Source organism: Ischnura elegans, chromosome 3, assembly GCF_921293095.1.
Source record: "Ischnura elegans chromosome 3, ioIscEleg1.1, whole genome shotgun sequence".
NCBI lineage: Eukaryota > Metazoa > Arthropoda > Insecta > Odonata > Coenagrionidae > Ischnura > Ischnura elegans.
In genome coordinates this window covers 116,968,806-116,993,548 of record NC_060248.1, presented here as the reverse complement: position 1 = coordinate 116,993,548, position 24,743 = coordinate 116,968,806, and the positions used below count along the sequence as shown (strand labels likewise).

Sequence of the window (24,743 nt, the reverse complement as noted above, 5' to 3'; positions counted from 1 at the left end):
TTCAATTCTCTCCACAATACTCCACAAAACCTCTCCTTTTTACATCTCACTCAACAATCCCCTCTCCCCAAACAAACCCTTCACAACCAAAATAACAACTTTCAAAAATCAGACGTTACAGAATTAAAGAAGGCAGTGCTGGAAGGAAAAGGAGGCTCCCAGATCACTTCTTGAATACTCCATGGAAACCTACCTTAATCGGTTGAATACTATAATAATAATAATCCACTCACCTTAGGTGTGCTAGCGCTGGTGGAAGCTCCCACCTATCTTACACTATTGGTAGCCTCAACTGCTGCTGGTTTTCCCGAGTAATGCGCAGAATGTCGGCGTATGGATGACTAAAATGCAATTTTTCAAAATGCATTTCAATTGCATCGTTTTCAAATGAATTTTATTCCGTGAGAAATATTATTTCTTCTGGGTTGATTATTTTTTTTTAAGGTTTCATTTATTCTTACACCACCGAATTCTGCTCATGTTGGCCACTTCACGTTGGGGTGTTCATCAACTTTAATAATTATTCGTATGTGCACAACCATGCCATGGAAAGGGGAAACCGGGGAAACCTACCCAGGTGAGACTGGAACCCGTGAACTCTTGTTTTCAACCCACCCAGGCGAGGACTTTACTCCATCGCCACCGAGGTTGATGTTAACTGTGCTATTGAAATCGTTTCAGCCATGAAGCCTGAGAAAAAGGAAAGTGTTATTTTCTGTGGTTTTTTTATCTGATCCCGTAAAATGGAAACAAGCGTTTCCGTTATTAATATTTTTTAAGGTTCTTTGTTGTGTATGAAATTTGAATACAATATGTGGGTAGGTAATGATAGCGGGAATTAACGGAATATTACGAATACCTTATTAGAATCATTTTACAGTCGATTCGTATTTATCTTTGAGGCGTAATTTGTTTACACGTATTAGCGGAACTTAGCTGGGTTTTCTTTTGGGTTTTCATCGTTTTCAAATATTAATGGGGGTGGAAGCATATCTTATGGGTTAAGGAACGAAGGAGCAGATAGCTGATCAAGATGTGACTTTCTCATAGGCAGCTTGGATGCAGTACCATGTCGCTCGGCTCCCACTCCCACGAGTTTACGGCCCATCAACTAGTATCATGGCACTTATTTATTTGAAAATTATCGTAGCTTGTCATCGCTATTGTGCATTCCTTAGTATCATTATTTTCTTGGCGTTTTTTTATTTGTTAATGCGTTGATTCCAGGGGTTGCTGTTGAAAATGCTCCCGGAGTATACCCATGCATTTGAACCGAAGATGTTTGACGGGCGCCACGACATAGATTCTTTTCGATTACTACTTTTCATTTGTTTTTTTTTTGGCGTATATTTATGAAGTGACCCTAGATGAGTTTTTTTTAGAAGTTTAATTGAGGTCCCTAGAAGACAAGGGTTGTTGCAATTTTTATAACTTTGAAGATAAGTGCAGATAATGGTTGATGGGGTACACAATATTGTTGTGGCAACGGTATAATAATGAATCATTGATAAGTGTATGTATATTTTTTTCAATTGTTGTCATGCATCACTTTTTGATTAGCTTTGCCATATCATTGTTGCCAAAAAATGAAACGTGAATTCGGTAATACACTTGATACAGTGACTTTTAACTCTCTCCCATATTCAGTCTTCATTATCTCCGCGAAAGTTTTTGAATGGTTTGGACGTGGTCATGCAACCTGTTACCAGGTAATTGGTTTCGTTGAATCTCCTGCTGGAGATTTTGAAGTGATTGTATGCTTATTATTTCCATATAATTTTCGAAAGTTTGGAAAGAGTTTCACGGGTCGCCATTTAAAAAAATATTGAATTGCATCAAGTACATGGACGCGCCAAAAATCCTGTTGCTGAATTTATGCAAAATTGAAAAGGGAATTTGATAATTGGAATATAAATATTGATATATTTTGCTTTGCGGAATTCCAATTAGAAATTTCCCCTGCCTTCGGAAAGAGCTGTGATGAAATGTGTTGGAATGGTAACAAAAGAGGAAGTCTACCCTATGGTTGGCGGGCAGGACAGAAAGACAAATAGCTCAAAGGATGGAGCATTTATAGGCATCGGAAAGGTATGGAATTTGATCAAAGCGTAAAACATTGTTCAAAGTTGCGGTAATGATTAAGGGCACACCCAACGTGGGCGTTCAGAAACTTGGTTGGTTGATCCTCTTTTTGAAATTCGGGCCAAGTTAAATGCAAACACTGGAATGAGACAGGGGTTTTGAAAAATTGTTTTCTGGCTACGATAAATATCTAAGTTGGAATGGCGATGATGCTGAGAAGTAGCTAGATAGTGTTTCCAAGCATTGCAAATAACTAATACTTAAATTTCATTGTGTTTTTAATTGTATGACCAATCGGACCTTGAAAAAAAGACCTTTGAATATCGCTCTGCAGGTATATGCTGGTACACCTGCTCAGGAGCTTACTTAGATGGCTGAAAACATGTGGTAACTCAATTTCGTAAGCATGGTCATTATTATTTCGGTTCTTCAAAATATGTTACTTGTAATAATTAAGCCATTTTTATCGACTTTCGGTGTTTATGTTCAGAAGATATGTTTAATTTCCTAGAAATTGCAGTGTTCGTGCATAAGAAGAATGGCAACTCTGATGTTAAGATTCATTGAATGGATTAGATTAAATATTATTTATTTACAAATATAATAATCCACAAGTATGACATTTAAAATCCACATCAAGCGATGAATAAAGTTGAAAATTTCACATTCCTTTTGATTGATAGGAGCCCTGGGGGCTTGAGAGTGAAAACTCGCTTACACAAGGAAGAAAGGGGCTTTCCTTCAGCCACATATCCCGGTTGCCTGTGAAGAAATTTTGCATTTCTTCGGAGTTTGCACATTTAGAAACCTCGCTGAAGTCTTATATCCGTCTTCCTTGGTTTGTTGTGGTGATGCCGACGCACTTATAGTCAAGTGTGGCGCGTTGTGTCATCGCATACAACCCTTTGTTCGAGTCTCCGTTATTCACACGATCATTTACTCTTCTCTGGGTTATCACAGGGATGGTTTTCCCCATTCGCTTTGGCATGCAGTCTCACACACATTTACTGCCTGGGAGAAACCAACTCACTCATTCTCTCCTCTTTTCCTTTCCCTGTACGTCGTACATTTGTTGAAATTTCCATTGCTTTTGAACGTATGGGAAGCATTCTTGCCATAAGTTGTATTCTTTTCGCTGTATATTACAGTTTTTTAATAAGTGGATGATTGTTTCGGTTAGAGCGAGTTGTAAAATATTACATTCATGCTTGCAATGGTTATGGTGGGTGGTATTTCAAATTATTCGCTATAATTTTTATGCATGTACTTCATGATAAGAGCGTGGCGATAGACTCCAATTTATTCCTTCCATTTTTTGTGCTAACAAATTCTTTGATTATCTTTTTAAATTAAATGAAACGAGATCTCGAATTTTTTGGCACTTATTATTGAAAGTAATTTAAAAATTCATAGCGAGATGTCAGTTGGAGGATGACCAGCTGTTTTTTTTCAGTTTTGGCATATTGCATTGGAAATGCTGGTTTTGTTATTTGGTCTATTTTTTGAAAGTCAAAGGAAAAGCTTTCAGTTTCATCTTGTTTCATGCTTCACTGTTTTTCTTTCATTTTCCTAAATTACGGGTATAAGTTCCTAAACTTATAGAGGAAATTTATACTAAGGATGACGAGGCAGGACTCGAGTTTCAAGAAATAATATTATCCGAATATCAATATATAAGAATCCATAGGGAAGGGATACATGTAGTCCTTATTTTACCGTAATTTATAAGATGGAAATAAGTTCCCTTACGCTCCTTAAATCGACTCTTTCTCTTACTCCTCTGCACCACCGTTGGTCTTCCATCATTCTGCTATGCCTTTCAAGTTTGTTGACCTTACGCTGAACGGAAGGGGTCGCGAATTTTGGAGCGTTGCAGTTGCATTTGAAAGTTCTCTCGACTCGTTTTCCTTCAATCTGTTCAGATCGGGACGTAACCGTGAAAACACCCCCACGGCCTCCCCTGCTTTCGTTTCCTCCATGCTCTCCGCCGCTTTCCCCGGTTTCTTTCGAAAGGGAAATAAGATATTCGCCGCGGATTCGCCACCACCGGAGAAATCCTCATGGCACCCGGCGCTCTTTAAATTGCACGCTTCCTTATCGCTGAAATGGAGGTTGTCGACATATCCAGATCCTCACAGGTAAGGCTGCTATGGGAAGATGATTCCTGTGGGGTGAGGTGCGTTATTTCCGGCGAGATTACAAGGAGGCTATAGAATTTAAGGAGGGTTGATCGCGATAGACACACTTATCTCAAAACAGTGGAATGCTTTTCGCTATACACCGTCCACGGGATCAGTTGAATTCTAGCCGAAGCCGGTCCAGGATCTCTCAGCATGGCCGAATGTAATTCATTTTGGATTGGTTTGGTTTCGTTTGGATTTGGTTGGGATAGTGAGCAGAATTCGAGAACAAAGATGGTATTTTGAGGCGCAAAAGCAATTCAATTAGGTCGTATTAATTTATCTCCAAAGTTTAAATCAAACCCGAAAAGTATGAGCGGAGAAAATATTTTCAATCTCGTAATTTCCCGTGCATTTAAATGGAGGGCAGTTTTCTAGACGCCCTCTTGGGCTTCCCTGGGGGAATGGAAGCGGGGGAAGGGGCAACATTTCGTTTCATTGATTGAAGTGGTTAGAATGCACGCAATGTTCGCTTTGTGAGCGTTGTGGTGTGTCAAAAAAGAACAATTTTTCGAAATGAAACACGAAATCCTTATTATTCCTCTTTTTTTCAAAATTTCGTCTCAGGTTTCGACAAATATGTTATTCAGATTCCTTTTCGAGAGATTATTTAACTATGAGGCGTGGTAGCCTTGAATGTTGGCCCGATATTAGTTTTACGATTACATTTTTCGGTTTGAAGCATATTGTCCCTATATTTGTGGCGCGGCGCCATGTGGACGGTATAGTGCGCTTGGATTAGGCAAACTAGAATGGGGTCTAACTAGACTATCTCTCTCCACATTTGGTCGGATACTTCCTCTTCCTTTGAAGCACTTAGTGTGTTCTTTTCGCGACGCAAGAAAAAACTCATCCAGTTGGAAGATGGGAGAGTTACCCATAACCACATGCAGACTTTTTGCTGACGCCGACAGGCCGCCAGGGCGTCTGTAAACACATATGTAGCACCACTATTTCACTGCCTTTGCACATGCTATTTGAGACTCACTTCTCGAAGCCTTGTTCCGTGAGGATTTTAAGTTCGTTCTAATGAATACAGTCATTCACACAGTCCAACTTGCTCGAGGAAAAATAGGACGGGAACCGGTACGAATTATTGCATTGGTGCATATCTTGTCTAAAAATGTTGCTCTGCAAGATGCAACATGTCCTGCGCCTCGGTAGGTACAGTTTGCAATAACACCTGGTGAATTAATTGGAGGGATTTAAAAGTACATGAATATGCAGGTCTTCCGGGAGTTACTCTACGTTAGTGTATCCTTACGACGACTGTTTCGCCGGTTTTCCGGTCGGCCTCTTTAGTGAAATGCAGTCGACTGCAACGCCGACGAAACTTCGTCGAAAGGAAGGTGGAGCAAGGCGGAATGAAGCCCGGAAGGCTTGTATCTTCATATCCATCAACCCGCGGAAGCTGAAGTCTAAATCACACGACTAATTTTCTCGTACAAGTATAGAGTGATCATTTCAGCCATGCTTTTCGAAGAAAATGTTGACTTGCGCCAGCATTTTATGTGTCACACGATCATTTTAGGCGTCTTTGATGTTCACTACCTATGTTCCTTATCATTAAACTCAATTTTGTCGCGTCTATGTGTGTTTAATCTCGTGCTGCTTTATTTCTCGCACGTGTTCATTGTTAGGTAACGCGATTGCAATAAACGATGGAAAAAGGGACGGTGATACCTATTGTAGCTGCCATCCCTGAAAATAAAGTCGTCCGGCCATCATCATTGGATCTCTCATTATCACCATCCCTGAACTTGTACGTGAAAATTATCTCGTGATTCAGACTTTATATAGGGACTTCATCGCACGCCCTAACGCATGTAGTCACTAGCACCGTCCATCATGTCTGAGAAGAATTATAACGTGAAATATTCTTGCTCACACCAATGAAATGGGGGATTTTCAGTCTAAATTCAATATGTGCACTTGGAGTTGGACAATGCATTAAAATCCCCAATGGTATTCCTCTCGTGTCGGGGAAATGCCTCTCCTTAAGCCCTGCCGCGCTCCGACGAGACGGTCCCTGTCTCCCAGTGCACCCTGGCCTTGTTGTATTCCCTTTTCTTGCGCCTCTTCCTTCGCGTCAGCTCGAGCCACGTGTCCTTGATGAGGTCGGCGCCCTTCTCCCCGATCATGATGACGGGCGCGTTGATGTTGCCGCTCGTGATGTTGGGCATGACGGAGGCGTCGATGACGCGGAGGCCCGCCACGCCGCGCACCCTCAGCTGCGGGTCCAGCACCGCATCCACGTCCCCGTCTGGGCCCATGCGCGCCGTGCAGCACTGGTGGTAGATGGTCATGGTGTACTGGCGCACCACGCACTCCCAATATGGGTCCGTGAACATCTCGTACTGCTTGCAGCCCTGCACGTGGGCGCGGTGGAAGCGGGCGCCATACCTGAGAACATAACGCGGGAGTCAGTCAAAGCCATTGGGAAATGATTTTAATCAAAATTAGGATGCAATATCAGCAATGGGAGAAAGGATTGTCCATGAGCAACTCACCAAACTAAAATGAAATGAGAGTAATAATTATGTTTTTGGAAAACGTCGAAAAAAAAGCAAATCAAAACGATATTTGCACAAAAAGCATATTCATGACTGGGTAACTTGGTGCTCCTTTCGTATGCAGCCATCGAAGTCATAAATTATAATTCATAAATGTCATTCAATTAAGTCTTAAAGTATAAGCCATAAAATTATATTTTTTGCTAAAATATATGGCCTCAAAACCTCTAATCTTCCATAGCATTAATATATTTCGAGTCACATTTTAGGTGCCGATGTATTACTACTTCGCGCAAATTTAACCGTTAATAGTCACAGACAGCTATACAACTTTTTTCCCAGTATCATTCCGTGTATGAATGAGTATGTGACGACGCATGTTTATGCAATGGAAATATTGGAGGTTAATATAGCGTTAAATCAGAAGCGAAGACTTCTGTCATCTGCATCTTTAACTATGTACATTAAATAAATTAGGATAAAAGGTAACATTTTTGCTTACATTATATAATTAAATTTTTTAACTAAAGGTAGCTCTTTAAACCATAAAAATTTCGCGGTCCATGTTTGTCAATATATTGGCATTTGAGGTAAACCTCGTCAAGATTTTAAGTGGCGAACGTTTCCTCTTCTCTGCCTGACAAGGGCTCATCAGGGCTAAATGCCCTAACTGAATCAAGATTTGAAATGTTAGCCATTTGAAATCATGACGTGGGCTACCCCAAAAGCCGCTAATGCTGACTTACAATTGGCTCTGTTTTAGCCTAATTCTCTAATTCTGGCCACATTGGTTGGGGATTTATATATTAGCAGTAATTATTATTAAAAATAATGTTCATCGTATGGCGTAAAAAGTTGTTTTTAGCTATCTTTTGAATTTCCGGAAGAGGTAGGCTGCATTAGATTTTGACTTAGACTCGTGCGAATAGGTTAAGGCGTACGCTGGAATTCCCACCTTTTCATTGACTGGGTCTCTCCGAGGGCGATGGCCGTCTTCACGCCCTCCCGCATGACGGCCACGTCCAAGGGGTCGGTCAGGTAGTTGTGGTAGAAGAGCGGGTGGTGGAGGGGGTTCTTGCTCCTCAGCCGGATGTAGCCCTTGCTCCGCGGGCGCAGGATCATCGGGAAGATGCCGAACAGGTCACGGTTGTTGATGTTGCCGTACACTTCGTTGTAGAAGTCCTGTGTGAACCCAAGAGGAGAAAATAGGGTAGTTTCCTTCATCAAAGAAAACGAAAGGCATTGATTGCGATTCGTTACCCACGATTAGTGTATTCATAATATACAAATTATTTGGTTTTAGAAATCCCAGTTCAGACGAATGGCAATGGTCAATTTTAACCACATTTGAAAAAGGCCAGATTGGCGCCCATGCGATGCCACTCCACGTGACGTCACAGGAACCTAGTTTCTATACGAGTAGATAGGAGTTTTACATCGTCTGAGATTACCAATGCATGCATGAGGCACAGAGCTCAGGGAAACATATCTTAATAATCACCTATTAAAACTACCAAAGGTCGGAAAGTTTCCCTCGTTTGATAGGGTATAAATAATCCTAATTTAAGCCGAGCGCTACCTATTCGAAATCTTCTTTACAATTCAAGCGAACGTAACGTGAAGGATTGCAGTGAATGACTTTAAAGCTATGTAAGCTGACAAAAACGATAGTTTAAAAAGTTTTCAAATAAAAGTCAAATGACTGCATGTTCCAAAAAATGTAACTTATAAAGTTCGATCTCATTCATCCTTCTGTACGAGTTCAGAGTCGTTTTCGTATTGAGTAATTTAATTTTTGGTTTATTTTTTGTTAATCCTCGGTAGTTGTCTGAGTTTTAAAACATAGTGCATTCTGAAAATGTACACATTATTTTCGAAATGTGTCATCATAAATAGCCTTTGATTTTAAACGTGGTTTTTTACTCTCCCCACTCTGTTTTTCCATTAATTTAATATTTGTCGTGTAGATTTCCTTCTTACATTTTAATAATGCAAAGCAGTACATATCTTTAAGTATTTCACTGAATTCCACAGACTTAGCATTGATTGACACGATGAAAAAAAACACAATTTCTCCCGACAGAAAGAGAGAGTGTATTTTCACACGAATAATAAAATAGCACCTTCATGACAGCAAATATTTTAACCCACTTTCTGAGTGGAACTTGCTATTACGTGGCGTTGTATATGTGAACAGTGTCGACTCCCGCGTGACATTATTTCGACGCACGTTGGCCGTAATGGAAAGCACTGGGCGCCTAATTGAACTGTCGAGGTTCGATTCCACATCGTTGCTAATTGTTTTAGTCTCAGGAAAATTCGCGTTAATATGACGCCCATGATTAGTTTTTGGGTTCTCTTGTAATTTCGTATCACTAATGTTTTTGCTCATTGCGCATCTGGGGGTATTTTGCTAGCCTTCTCCAGGGAAATTGTTACTCAAATGATCTCGGAACTTATATCGGGACTTATCGGGATAGGGATCTAGACCCTTTGGGCATGATATCATTATATTATATCACTTAAATTTCATAGAATATCTGTTTGTATTTGGAGTAAAATATCCATTTACTTGTAATCTAATTTTTCAAAGCTATATTTATGATTTTTTGGCATTTTTGTGCGAACTAAATTACAGAAAGTGTGGCAAATGTGGTTAAATGTGTAAAGAAAGATTTTAGTGGCAATTTTATGAGTATTATTCGTAATGATACATTATTGTCTTTGATTAAGAGGCTGGGTATCCATGATACACTCTTTTTGCAAAGTTTCAAAAGTGCTCTTGAAGTATTTCTGATTCATAGAAATTGATCTGTGCAGAGGAGGACAGCACGTTGTGTAAAATATGTTTGGTATAACTGGGACTAACTAGGTTACCGTTGAAAAATCACAAAAATAAATAGCCACTGGAGTTATATTTATGGTCATGCCAAGGCGACTGTTGAGGCATTTTGTTGCGCAAATGTAAAACATGAGGCATAAATTTATGACCGTATCAGATTCCAGAAAAATAAATTTTTAAAAACTCCATGGCTTCCGATTTTATGACCGTTGAAACTATTGCTGAGATTTTTGTTAATTTGAAATGAGATTCTATTGTTAACGCTTTATCTTTCGAATAAGGAGGAAATTCCATTCAACTATTTACTTAAGGCAACCGTATATGCTTCAATTTTTTCTTTGGTGGTAAAAAATTATTTTGGATTTTTGAAGCACCTGTTGTGGATAGGTAGGAATTTGACTTTTTAAAATTTAATTCGGAACACAATTGGACGACAAGTTACCCTTACGCTTCGACTGTTAATTTTCCCATTCTTTTCTGCTTTTATTATTCCCATTTTAATCCTATTTTGGGTTAGTACTCACGTCTCTCAAACCGTGGGCCTTCTTCACGTGAGTCCCACCGTCCGACGGCGTTGACGAGGAAGTCAACATGAACTCGATGTCTGGCCAGTCGTCGTTGGGATCTGCATACTTGGTGTTTATGAACCCCACAGCCTCCAGTCCCACGTTGGAAGTCAGTGGGCCGTCTTCTGTGATGGCGTACCTCAGCGCCGTGTTCAGATTAATCAGACGGTTGATCACCAAACTTATCGGCTGATCCACAAGGAAAGCCAGACCTCCCGTCGCAATGTGATCTTGGAGGTTGGTCCCTACTCCGGGTAAATCCTGCACTACGTCGATTCCCAGGTCCTGCAGGTGTTCCTTCGGTCCGATACCGGACAGCATGAGGAGCTGGGGCGAGTTGAGCGCCCCAGCAGAGAGGATGACTTCCTTCCTGGCCATGACAGTGTGCTTGACCCCGTCTCTTATGTACTGGACGCCGTAGGCGCGACGCGTCGCTTTGTCGATCAGGACCTTAGTCACGTGGGCGTGCAGGGCCACGTGAAGGTTCTTCCGGAGCCTTACCGGACGAAGGAACGCCTTGGCCGTGCTGCATCGCGTTCCCCTCCTCATCGTGAACTGCCAGAGGCTGAACCCTGTCTGTTTCTCCCCGTTGATGTCCCTGTGCTCGTAGCCCAGCTCCTCCCCCGCCTGGACCATGGCTATCCCCAACGGGCTGTTCCAGGGAGCGTCCTGTATCGTCAAATACCCTCCGGTGGCATGGTACGGGCTCCTGGCAAGGTAGGGATTCCTCTGGTCCTCGGACTTTTTGAAGTAAGGCAGTATCTCGTCGTAGCTCCAACCCTCGTTCCCACCAGCTGCCCACTGGTCGAAGTCCCTCCGGTTCCCTCTTATGTAGAGCATCGTGTTGAGGACGGAAGACCCGCCGATGACTTTCCCTCGAGTCCAGCAACATCTCCTGTCCTTCATCGCCCCGCAAGCCGTGTCGGAAGGCTGCGTTCTGTATTTCCAGTCGAGAGCACTCTTGTGGAGGTACAGGGATAATATGGGCACGTCGGATATCTCCGTCTCCTGTCCCCCGGCTTCCAGGAGCAGTACGCTCCACTCCGGTACTTCGGACAGTCTGTTGGCGACAACGGCTCCAGCTGACCCGCCTCCAACCACTATGAAGTCGTACTCTGCGTTGAGATGGCGCACGTTGATTGGTTTGTTTTCGGGGTCGAACAGGTCGTAGTGGTAGTACGCCAGGGCGAGGAAGAAGGTCGGTAGGAACCAGAAGTTGAGCCCGGCGAAGGTGGTCGCCGTTTTGATAGCGCTGAAGATCACTGCGGCGACTGGTATGGCCATTTTGAATTCGGGTGTGATGAAGTACTAATAAAAAAAATCTTTCGAAATTACTATTCCCATACACTTCCTTTCCGTCAGGACACCTTACTATTTCTTTGGACTAAATTAGCCAGAAAGAAAGCACTTTTACAAGTCTGAATCATGTTTATTCATCAGGGACTATACATCTTGAGTCGATCCATCCGAGTTTTAACTACACCATTTAAATTCACGTGTCGTACCAATGTAGCACTTGTCACTTACACATCACTGGTGCATGGGGATGTCGATTTCGATTCGAGTGAATGGAAGGTGTGCAGTTTTGAAGTCCTTCTCGACGGGAGTGTGAAACCTGAAAAAAATAAATGATTATTGTTATTTAATTATGTTGAGGGAAACTTTTTTTTGGTTTAGCGTTTTATTTAAATATTATTAAAGTTTCAGAAAGTGAAAAGCACGATCTTTTCATAAATTTATTACAAATTATCGCTATAATAGAGAGAATTCATTGAGCATATTATACTAATTCCTCGATTAATTGTATTTGAGTTTCCATTCTCCCCAATTCAATGTGTAAATATCCATTTACTTCTGATCTTTAAATTTTCTGCTGTAAGATATCACTGTTAAATAAATCATCTGTCAGATGTGTGCATAATATACGAGACCATAGTATAGAATAACTAGGTGCTTAATGTATTATTCTTCACCGACTATCGGTGGCGCCAATATATTAAATTGAGGACCTTGTCTCATATTTATTTGAATCACGAAGTTTATTGTATTACTATCCAGTCGTAGGAATAGGGATAAATTGTAATTGCTCTAATTGCTTCTAGATCTTATCGTTAACGAGCCAGATATTTTATGAATTTTTGTAAGAAGATCCAGATAAAATGGTAAATATGATTCAGTAATTAATTTCAATTTAATTACAAGTCTTAACCCAAGTAACCAAGTATAAAAAAGTGCTATCTAGTGGTGTATGAACGAAATTTTCTGTTAAAGGAATAGAAAGCTAAGGCTCCAAGGATTTTTTATTCGACCTCTGTTTGGTACCACCAGGTGAAAAAATCCTTGGTAGTCTATGTCACGAAGAAAGGTATAAGTTTGCTACATACTTTCTATTCTGGTAACCAAGTTTTCTTTTTTATTTGAATTTCAATCAGAAGTTGAGATGTGTGAGCGTAGAAATATTTCCTGCCATCGTGTGACGAAGTCTTACCTAAAAAGATTGCACCGAATGTCTCATTTGGTGGAATGTTGATATAAGTTAGATAGATCATAGCGATGATTCAAATCACCCGTCTGAGTTCAGCATCACGCTTTTAAGATTATAATCACCAAGGATGAAATTCCCTATGTGAAAATATTTTTGGCGCATTCTGAGATTCGCATTGGAAAAAGAAGTTTTGGTGGTGTAAATGGTTGCGTTCAGAAAATCGAGAGATCCAGGTTCGAATCCCAGCGAAGTTATATAGTTTTCTATGGCGATTTTCATCCTTGGTGTTATATAGTTTCACATACGTGCGTGTGACTGCGTACGAAGTTACTTTTTTCATGCTCTGCTTTGAGTTTATCATGATTTGGGTAATGGGTGCGAAATGAACGTTTTTACTAGAATTTTTTGGCTTTTGTATTCGGCTCTTAATTAATTTCCATTGTTGGCAATAGCACTTCAATTTTTTCCAATAAAAATTACCGTAAGGGGATCAATTATTAAGTATGATCCTCTCCAATAGAGAAAATGTTACTTTTGTCACCGGGTTGAACTATCGTTACCTCCCCCTCCTGAGTAGACTTTTTTATTCCATCATTGTTTTCTATCATTGTTTTTGTATTAAGCCCATATTTTTGTATTAAGCGCAAATATTTTCTTTAAATTTTAACAAAACTCCCCCTTAGCCAATCCTCATTTATTTCTCTAAAAATTTTCTCTAAAAGAGTTTCTCTAAAAAAGAGTTTCTCTAAAATTCTGGCCAAGAATATTTGGAAAAGTATTTATGCTAAATTTGCTCGATTCTTTTAGGGATTACAATTGAGAATTATTTTCCCAATCCGAAGGAAGCCAAAGAATACTTATTCATAAATTATTTTTAAGGAATACTTTTCCTGTAATGTATACGTTTTTTGAGATGTCTATATCTTTTTGAACTCTACGTACTCTATCCCTCTGTTTTTTTATTTGGCCCTCCCACTACCGTATAGTTAGAGCCTAATGCGCTATTTATAAAAAACGGTAGGTGCTGGTGCGTTAATAATTCTCTACGTTATCACAATGACGGAATTTTTTGTTGATTAATCGGTTGATGGAAAGCAGTACCGATATCTTGAAGGTTGTTCCTAAAAAATTGCAAATAAAATTGTCGATTCGACTTTTTCCCATCCTTCGGCATTAACCCTTATCCATTAAGCATTTTTCGCAACTTCACGTCTGTGTATAACGTCTGCTCCTAATTACATGCAGCCCCGCAATCGCTAGCTTAGTTTTAGCTTTCTCCGAGTCGGCTTGCCTGAATTGATGTGCCCCCTCCCGTTGCTCACGCAATCCGTCGCTTTCTTGTTATTTGCCTTGTCTGTTCTCTCTAGATTGGGATCCTGCGCCTTGCTTCGTACGCGACCCGGAAGATGCGCTCTGGTGGCCTCGAAGGAGTTTATCCGGATCTTTTCAGGAAACTGCATTCCGTTCCATACCCTCGCAGACGAGTGGGTTGATGGACACGATTTGAAAATGCTCGGATCGACTGCGTGTAGCAAGTTGGTGCTACCGTTTCTTAAGGCCGTTTTACACGGTACACGGAGTTGCGCAATCTGACGTACGTGCGAAGGCGCAATCAAAATTGCGTCGTGTAAAGCGGTGAATTGCCAGAACACATGCGAGAATGCGTGGACGCGAGACGGCAAAATAGCCCATGTTCTAATTTCGTTCATGCATTCGCGCAATTCCACGCCATTTTAGAAATTAATGCAGCTCTAACCTGCGCAATTCCGTGTACCGTGTAAAACGGCCTTAACTCTTGTTATGCTGATGATTGGGCGAATTCAGAGAGTTTTGCGAGATATTCCAGGACGCATTCGATATTTCGATAGTAATTGATTCTGAGGTTAATACGCTACACTTTGTTGCTATCATTTTTTCAGGTTTCCACCGCGTTGTTTGATGTCTAAAGACGACAGTTTTGATAGTATCTTCTGGTCAGAAGTGAAATATGACGCAAAATGGACCGCAATTCATTCATAGCTGTGATTGCAGTCTTTTTTCAGTCAGATTTACCAAAGAATGACCGCGGTTACCACCACTCTTACGCGTATATACGGCCCCCATTCTGCTTTTAACTCCGCTTTTAACCTGATGATGGCGAGATTGCCGTCAAAACTGTCGCATCAGGTATAAAAATACGTGGTGAACTCCCGGAATACATTAGTAAATCTACCACCCAGCAATAACGATAATTTTATTCATAATTAATCCCTTATCCTATTCTTTACGACCATCTTTAAATTTAGTCGTGTCTGTTCTTTCCATGTTCTCAGAGAAATAACTAATTAAAGCCCGTATGACACTTGCCAATTTATTGGCCAATCCATTGGATATTGGATTGTGTACCCACTGACACACGCCAATTTCTAGCCCAATCTCAGTTTCACAATATTGGGCACAATTTCTTGGCCAATCTACAATTTAGAACAGGTTCTATTTTCTCGAGGCCAATCTCCAATCAGAACTCAGTCTTGTCGACTCCTAGTGGCCAAAACTAGAAGCTCTTTGCAAAACATTTCACCTCGGAATTTTAATATCATATATAAAAACTTTACAAGCATAGCAACCCATAAAATAGCTCAAATAATTAATGTGTACTTTGAGAGAATATAAATTCACAAACATCAACTGTCTAAAGTGGGTAATTCGGAAATAACATTTGGGATATTTAATGAATAAAAACGTCGTGTTTCTCCACGATAGCGTCTATATTTTGTTTATTTTACAATTATTAAACTATTTTTCATGATTTGAGCGCTAAAGTTTCGGGTGAAAGTCCCAATTGATGACACAATCTCTGTTTATTCGATGAACATATTCCAGCCAAAACGAGCCGCTACGTTATCTTGGCTCACCTATGAGATCACCATATTGCCTATCTCTCATCATTCAAGGAACTCACCCGAATGAAATTTCGAGCAATTCGAGAATATCTTTGCAGCCCCTCGAAATAGTTATTAAATTTACAATTATTATGCCACCTCCCATTCTGTAGCTCATTGTCAGTGGCAATTAACCTGCGTCTTGAGATGCTCTTTTGTCATTTTGTGTTATGTGGCGTTCTCTAGTGGGGTATTAGAACACTATAACGGCCAATATTGGTGTAAATATTGGTACGTGTCATACGATGCGTAAAGCCCAATATTTTTACCAATATTGGGCCAATTTATTGGCCAATATATTGGCCAATAAATTGGCAAGTGTCATACGGGCTTAAGTGTAGCATAATGACTTAAGCTGCTATTTTCGTGGAAGAGGTGAAATCTATCTGATTGTGGCTCCTTTAGATACGCCCTCTGCGCCGTAAGAATCGCTGCAAAGTAAATTTTCCACGAGATGTTGTAGAAGGGCTGTCTCTAATGACACGGCCGGTACATAAGCACACATTCAAGTAATCGCCAAAAGCCGGAAAGTGGTAGAGTCTTTTAAGAAATTCAACGGTAGAAAGTAACTTTTCCCTTCAACTTGATTGCTGCGAAATTATTGAGGACTTTCAAATGGCTTTAATTGCTGAGACTTGCATTGGCTGGCATTTAAACGAGAGTATGAGATAAGCCAGTTCAAAGTTATATGAGTGGGTGAAAAGCCAAGGGGTATATGTGATTATTTTTCTAAACAGAGTTAGGTAGAGAAATTGATAGAATCATTTTAGAAAAACTAGGCGGCCAAGGGATACAAGAGAGTCTCTTTTCTGCGCTGACATCGAGTGAAAAAAATGCACTACTAAATATGTAATTAATCTCGCTTGTTTTCTTTTCCTAACTTCTGTAACTAACTATCTCCTTTTAGAAAAAATCACTTGTACCCCTCGGCTTCTAACTCCCTCATATGTAATGTAAATTACACTATTATATAATTTGTACTACACATATGTTTTTATGAGCTGCTGTAATATTACGTATGTATGAATAAAATTCACTGTTCCATAAAGTTATGTACAGTATTGAGTTTGCGATTCCGTTATGAACAGTCAGTTGATTTTAGTCATTAAATTTCAGTACTCACGCTTTGTCAAACTTGTGCGCTGTAGTAAGTTTGTATCTAAATTAATCTTAGAAGTGATTTGCCCGTTTGGGTATTGTTCATTTTTTTAAAGCCACATCTCCTCTTAGACCTCCACATTACGTACTATTCTTCAACCTACTGCGAACTTTGGTGTAAGTTCGCATCTGGTTAATTGATAAATTCACTTATTCTCTCTCTTCATATTTCTTCTATGTAGTACGATTGTCGAGCACTTCGTCCGTGCAAACATTGAAATTCCGACATTTCTTTAAAGTTTAACAAAATTCCCCCGTAGTAAATCATTTCCTTTGTGGAACACCTCAACTACATCTACCTACCTCCCCGCAAACCGCCTCATTAGGCGGGGGTATTAGAACATCAGACGTTGAAACAAAGGGAATACTCAACCGAATTTTCGTCAGGTATTTATTAAAATCTTTTAGTGTTCGGGGAAAAAGAATTTCCATACCTTCCCTTCGGAAAAATGTCTGCCTTAATTTATCGTTTCTGTCGGACCTGGAAATATTGTGGGCTTTTAATTTTATGTTTACCGTGTCGCCGTGAAAGATATCTGAACGCTTTCTGTACAGCCGTAGTAGTTTATGACGAATCGCGCAGTTCATAAGTTCACAAATTAAGTCTGTTTGCGCCGAATCCCATATGCTCCCTGTTTGTTCAAGGTGTAGTTAATAGAACCCCGTGAGAGTCCTCTTTTTTAATCCTTATATTTTTTTTGAATCAACTTGATTTGACTTGACTTATGCTCAAGAAATTGTATTTATCTTGTCATTCAAATATATTTGGTCCCTATTATTTTTAAGTGAAGAAATGGTGTGGGTGGAACGAGAGATAAAATTGTAAATATCGTATGGATACAGATATTGTGGGTGTAATAAACTTTTCTGAGTGACGTGGTTCACATTCGCATATTACATTAATTCAATGTGTTCCATTCGTCTGCAAAACATTTTGGAGAAGCTTTCATTAGTTATTCCGGGATGAATCCACAAAATTATTCGGCGGTGATTAACTAGCAAATGATAGCTGTTAGCCTGGGCGGAAGGACCACCCAGGAGTATAGCTTTCTTTGAGTTGCATTTGAGGTATCGGATATCATCTATGACTTGATTGGGAAATTAAATGTTGAGAAAACATTTCCAAACTCTTCCAAATTAACACCTTTGTTTGGAGACAAAGTGAAAACGATGGCTTTTAAAAATTCCTTTTAAAAGCCATCTATGATTTTTCATTTTTTTCTCTCTTTTCCGTTGACGGACACTCATTAAGGTTTTATCTGAGGTTTTGTCTGATGAACAGCCGTTAAACGGACTTGCGTACTTTTTTTCGAATGCTAAAGGATGAACACTTGGTTATTATTTTTTAATGGTCTTATTTCAACTGTCGTGTCTTTCCGCGTCTTTGGTCGGCGTGATACATGTGCCCGTAAGACACCTATGCTATGCTGTCGGACTGGTTTTCCCAGATGGTGTTGTAATCGGTGATTATGCCTTTGGCGGCATAGAAAGGGACCTCGCCGTGGGTAGGTGTACAATATCACCTACGTCACTGCCAGAATTGGTCGGGGCGCAGTGGCTGAGGAGGTTGCGGCGAAAGGAGCAGGTCGTGATTAAGTAGCTTTGTGACGTCAAATCCATAGCTACCGTTTTCACTCTTGTGCGGAACTGGCTTGGTTTTTTGGGCTCTCACGATGCCAGTATGCTGGCTCATCATTTTAAGTATATTGACTTTATCATTAAGGAACCCAGGATTCTTTAACTTTATTATATAATTCTATTATTAAGGAAGTTTGCCCATGTTGAATTTTTATGGTTATGAAATGTATTCTAGCAGTTACGGTAGGTATGCATGGAAAATTTTTCTATCACCCTGATCGACTGGCCCCATTGCACAATAAACTTCCCTCTTGGATTAGCAGTATTAAAACCTTTTTTTTCATTTCCTCAATCAAAACCTTTCAACATCAAAACCCTTCATTCTATCAATGAACCCTGTCTTCTTTTTCCTCCTTCACTGCCTACCTAAAATTTTCACTCTCTTGCTGTATTCAGCATCCTCTCCCCGCTACTAATCGCTTCATCCACCTCCCCTTCACATAGTTATTTTTGCATTATAATATGTTTTTAACGAGTGATGAGAAAATTTTGGAATTCTCGACCTTGAATTTGTCTCGAAAGAATGTTTTATTAAAATTGTTTTCTTTCGTAATGTATTTAAAAGGAAATTGAATAAACAAGAAGCTTATGGGCTAGAAAATACCAGATTTAGAGGAAATTCAAATGCTGTAACGGCATCTTTGGGAAATTACGCTTCACGTTTCTCTGTGATATATTCACGTTGTAATTTTACCAAGTGATGTTGCGTTTCCCATTTAAGCAAAAGTCGACAACTTAAGTGGGGAAATTTAATTTTCGTACAGTTTTTCTTTATCCTATGAAAGTTGTTAGGTACGAGGAGGGATTTTGAGTTGAAGCCACCATAGGGCACCATACCCCAAACAAGAGTAGGTACGTTGATTTGGAGGGGATATTAGAAACAGTTACACATGGTTATAATAATGGACACCAAAACTGAAGAAAAAGTTCCCTGGTCAAGACCAAGAGACAAGTATTTTTTGGGCAAGTTGAGAAAGATAGGGATAGAAAACCATAAGAAAACAAAGAAAATGGAATTGGTTTGGGATAAATGGAGTTCAGCTGCAGGTATAAAGTTTTTGTGTAATCAGTTTCGTTACATAAATTCAATGAACTTCGTTCCGAGTACTTTTCATCCGTTTTTATGCGTTATGCATGTTGTCTTTGATATATTTCCGTAGATTGCTCCTCTCACATTCCTCACTTATTTTTGATGAGAGTGTGGAAAGGAAAGGGTTATTTTCGTGTTTCATGTGTCTTTTGAACGTACAGTCTTGTGGTATTTTCCAATCGCGTATTTTTTCATCACCGAGAGGCTTCAATCAGAAGGATCCGTGTCCCTTTTATAATATCATGTATCGAGGCGCTTAATGGCTGAAAGGTACTCTGTTATTTGTCCAAATGGAATGCCAGCGTTTCCGCAAAGCTACTCCACATGTGATACAAGATGGTTTCCACAGACTTTTTTTGTTACTTATGCAGTCAGTCCATCTGATGAAAAATTGTGACGAATATGTTTCTGGTAATTGTGATATGGCCATGATATAAGGAATTGTGAAAAAAAGATTAGTTTGCATTCCATCTAGTCTCTGAAAATTTCCTTCTCCCTTCTGATCATTATTTCATTTAAGTATGAGGTCTAGATTCTTGTTAGCTTGCTCGATGTGTCGAGTTTTTTTCAACAGTGCACCAAGTCTTGTTTTTTAAAGTAATAATATCATGTTTACAACGATTTTAAGCTTGCCCTCGCTATGTTACATCATTCAATATTTTTTCTGTCGTGAAAGGTAACGCATATATGATTTCCTTACTGCTGCGTAATATTTCTACCTACTAGGTTGTTTCATATTCATCCCATTTAATCGGCTCTGCGCTGGCGATTGCATCAGGAAATACATGCAAAATGTATGCCTAGCAGGTAGTTGGATGAAAAACAGGTGCGGTAAATGAGGTTGTTCACTTCATTCCTCGAGGGATAGTTTGTAATTACTTCTCTCTCGTGTGACTTGTTCTTCAACGATGACTTCCATTTCTAAATAATGGTTTCGTAGTGAAAACTCTTACTCAGGCACTTTTGACGTTCTTTTGTAGCCTGATGTACTTGTGTCGATTCCACTGTGTGTCTAGGCAGAAAAAAAATCCTAGGAAGCCCCCTAGTTTGCTTAATAGGCTCAATTTGACCTCAATAACGCCAAAGGGCAGTTGCCGCGCGGAAGGGTATGATGCAATGATAGGGAAGATCTAGCGTAATTTATCTTAGACCGTCAGTCTTTCCTTTGATCTATTTCTTTCGCTTGGTTAATTACTCTCGCTTTCAAAGTTATTACACTTAGCTTATACTATTCCATGGTAATATTCCGGTCTCGGTGGCGGCGGGGTAACGTTCTCGCCTGCGAAGCAAGAGGTCGCGGGTTCGAGTCCCGCCAGGGTAGGTTTCCCCGGTCCAGGGCATGGTCGTCTGTGTTCGTTTACTTGTTACATTTGTTGAACACCCCGGTGTAAAATGGCCAATAAGAGCTGTATACGGTGGTTTGAGAATAAAATAAAAATAAAAATTCCGGCTTTTAATCTCTTCTCTCGACAATATGGGTAATGAAATATGATTTGAAGATTTTCCGGCGAATACTGTGGGTAATCTCTTCTCGGGATTTCCACCGGGTTAATTTTTCCTTTATAGCCGACGTTTCAAGCTCAGACTTGGGGCTCATCCTCAGGGCTGCTAAGGACGAGCCCCGAGTCTCAGCTTGAAACGTTGGCTATTATGGATAAATTAACCCAGTGGAAATCCCGAGAAGAGTTTACCCACAGTATGGTTAATCTTTATAATATTATGTGAATGACGTTTATAAATTACATGTCACGGGACCTCGCAGCTACTAAAATAACATCTCATCATGAATTAAGTGTCTTTTAATTTCATGAAAACTGCAAGAGATGCCGTTATATACTTGCATTTCCTCGAAATTTACGATTTTCTAGTACGTATATTTTTCTACATGATTTCCGTCCCCATGCATTATCAAAGATAAAAGCTTACCAGGAAAATTCAAGGTCGAGGACTCCAAAATTTTCTCAGCGTTAAAAATCGTATTACGAGGCAAGCATTAAATATAAATAGGAGAAGAAGAGGTGGATTACGCGATTACTTAAGGTGAGGGGATGCTGAAAACAGCGATATAGGGTAGGATGTTAGGTAAGCGGTGAAGAGGTAAACAATGATACAGATTATTTATACAATGGAAGGAAAAACCATTTTAATATTGCCAAGTCAAGAGGGAAGTTTAAAATAGAACTATTGGTTCCTTAATGAAAAAGGCAAAGCATGTACCTAAAATGATGAGGCAACATACATCCCTGCATACGAGTTGTGTTCAGAATATAAAGGGAATTTCAGCTTTTAGAAAGAAATATTTATTAATTACTCTGCATTATTGCTGTCGCTTTCAAATAGATCCCATTAGATGTTCATTAGGTTAGACGTTCGTAACCATTTCTTTCACTTTTTCCACGCTTTCATCAGTTGTTTATGTGCTGGGGCGTCATCTTTAACGTTTTTACATTCATATTCAAAACGTTTACACCCGTAAATTCGTGTTTTACTCGTAGGAGACTCACCTTGGCCGTTGCTAACATTTGAGTCACCTTGTAAAACTTTATTTGTGGTTATTTCTTTAGTTTTCAATCATTATTTCATCCTTTTCTTTTAACAAATGAAGATCTCTGAGCTCTTAAAAACACGTTTAACTTTAGGGGCTGCTACGGACGGAGTAAAAAATGAAAATAGCTGAAAATTCTATGATACTTCAGGAAAATGTGTACCAAAATAATTGTTTTTTGATAAATGGGCACGCTAACTTTTAAAATTCCCGTTTTTTCTTGACAACACTCGTATGACTACTATGCCATTAATCCGGGAAATTTAAAGTAATTCGGACTGGAAATCAGTGAATAGTCAAAGAAATAGATAATAGAAATGTAGATATGATCCCTGAATCGAAAATTCCGCCATCACCGATATCACCTCTCACCAAACTAGCCATCGCCGAGTTTGTGACGGCTAGCTTGGAGAGGGACGATGGTTATGTCATCATCTTTCTGAAGACAGCCACGGAGGCAACTATAATGGAAAGCATGAGTCCGAAAGGTTACTCATGGAAGAGATGATCAGTAGACATCCAATATGTATCCGCAGAATTAGCGCTTCGAAAAACTTAGCAGTAAATTACGACCCATGAAGTAGGAGAATGGTGGATCAGAATGAATGTGAATATCCTTATTAACTGAGTCGATCCCAGATGGCAGTAAGAAGCCTTGTCATAAGTGTTTTTTCCGCATTCTTCGATTTTTTCAATTGAAAAGAATTCTGTGATAAAGTCATTTACATTTTTTTACGTTCTATGCTTGTTTTGAAAGAAATTAGAACGGTTTCCGTATTCCGCGTGTCCTCGATGAACCCTTGGCTTTAAATAAAAAAAATATTTAATGCCTCTATTATTAACGTATCTGTAGAGCAATTTATTGCAATTTTATAAAATCTGCATTTATGGCTCTTGAAAGCATTTTATTTTAATTTATGTGTAGCAGCTTTATCATATTTACATGTCAATGCTCGGGGGGCCACATGATCAATTCTCTCATTCTGCCATTATTTTATGTCCGTGCTGGTGTAACTTTGCTAAAAGAATTGATTACATATTTTTTAGCTGCCACTTTTTATGCCTTGTCCATTTCTTATTTTATAAATGAAGGCTCTATTTCTCTTAAAAGTTGAAGTTCCAATATTAAAATCTCCATTAATAGCTTTAAAAGCGTAATGTGTTACGAGGCAAATTTGTATGTTGAAACTCTTGCGAAAATATTCGTCCAATAAAGCAAGTATACAGTGCTAAATATTTTGACCTCTGGTTTCAATTATTAATTTTATAGTATTGTGCTTTTATTGTGATAAGCAATCAATTTCAATGCATTCATTACTATTGTATCTTTTTGTACCCGAAACGCCTAGAAACTGAGAATTTTGCCCTCGAGATATTCATTTGGCGATTTTCAGCATGTTTTTTTTTGTATGAATTCAGGTGCGTACTGGCTGCGATCCGTCGTTAGGATGAAATAACATACCTACGTAATGATTATCACTAGTATCGATTGACATAGGTGGGTTGTATTTTCCATGCTCTGCTCTAATTTTAGCGTTTTTTTATATAAATAGTAAATAGTATTCCTTGTATCCCAGAGCCACACATTAAATGGTAATTACGGGTCTCACCCGTCTGTCGGAGACGATTTCAAATGCATGCATGCGTGGTGTCGCTTGGTTTTGTTTTTGTGTCACTCATAGAGGTGACCTTTTGTTTACGTGACCATCGGATGAACCTGCGATGTGGGCGCGCCATGCGGACGTGCCGCGAATTGAACGTTTTTCAAAACCACGAGTAATTTCTGTGACGCGACGGATATGAAAGTTTTCTTGTCGGATCCGTGAAAGTGGTGACGCAACAATGAATTCCTCCATGCCCACCATTGAGTCACTATGGTCGTCCACCCGTTTTTCCAGGGAAGAGGATGGGAAGAATGCTCGAGATTATCGTTTGTAGGGCACTGCCGGCGGATGCCTTAGTCTGCGAAAGGTTTATTCCTTCTTTTATATCTTTTGGACTAAATAGTTTTTGCTGGTAGTGAAAAAAGAAATTTCTTCATTTAATCTTCGTTGTAATTTAATTATAGTGGATACTCTTGTATACTTTCTTGCGAATCCTAGTTCTTCCTCGTAACGTGGAAACGGGCTTTAGCCCTTTACCCCTTACAAAGTAATTACATTAATAAAGGCGTATTTGTCTATTTTATTTCCCTTTCCAATTCCATGATGCTACTCTCCATCATCATCACCGTGTCTCTTTCTCTGTGTTGCCACAGAGTTATTTCGGGGTTGGTATACCCTCGTACACTTGTCCCCCATGTCTACTCGCTAGCTTCCTGCTAGGTTTTCTTAATTTTTAATAAATCGGCTTCGCTGTTTCCATATTTACTTCAGAGCGCGAGGGAACGAATCTCTTCGAACTCGCTCGATAGTAATGCTTTGTTGTAATTGTCAATCTGATTTTTTATTACGTCGATTATTGGTTGTAGTCCACTTATTCTATAGACGTCTTCATTTTTAACGTAGTTTCTTATTTGGAAGATAGTTCGAAGGCATTTTCTTTCGTTAACTTCCAGTTTTTTGATTGCTTCCTTTTTTAGACGGCCAAACCATGCTGCCGCCGCATACAGTACTATCGGTCTTATGTATGTCGTGTACATTTGTGCTTTTATTTCTTTAGGCGTCTCTTGACTTGTTATTATTCCGGCGAGGTTTGCTCTCGTTACGAAGGTTTTCATAGTG

General features: G+C 39.6%; 1 protein-coding gene across 1 annotated transcript in view; it reads right to left on the bottom strand.

The window, feature by feature from the left end:
• Positions 1-5,711: 5,711 nt before the first annotated feature.
• Positions 5,712-24,743, bottom strand: part of LOC124156415 (glucose dehydrogenase [FAD, quinone]-like) — a 37,370-nt gene continuing 18,338 nt past the window's right edge. Inside the window, exons 2-4 of the mRNA XM_046530959.1 lie at positions 10,142-11,798; positions 7,731-7,957; positions 5,712-6,665 (exon numbers count right to left, since the gene is read on the bottom strand). Coding sequence (XP_046386915.1) covers positions 6,260-6,665; positions 7,731-7,957; positions 10,142-11,467 — 1,959 coding nt within the window. The 5' untranslated portion in view covers positions 11,468-11,798 and the 3' untranslated portion in view covers positions 5,712-6,259. The remainder of the gene's footprint in view (positions 6,666-7,730; positions 7,958-10,141; positions 11,799-24,743) is intronic.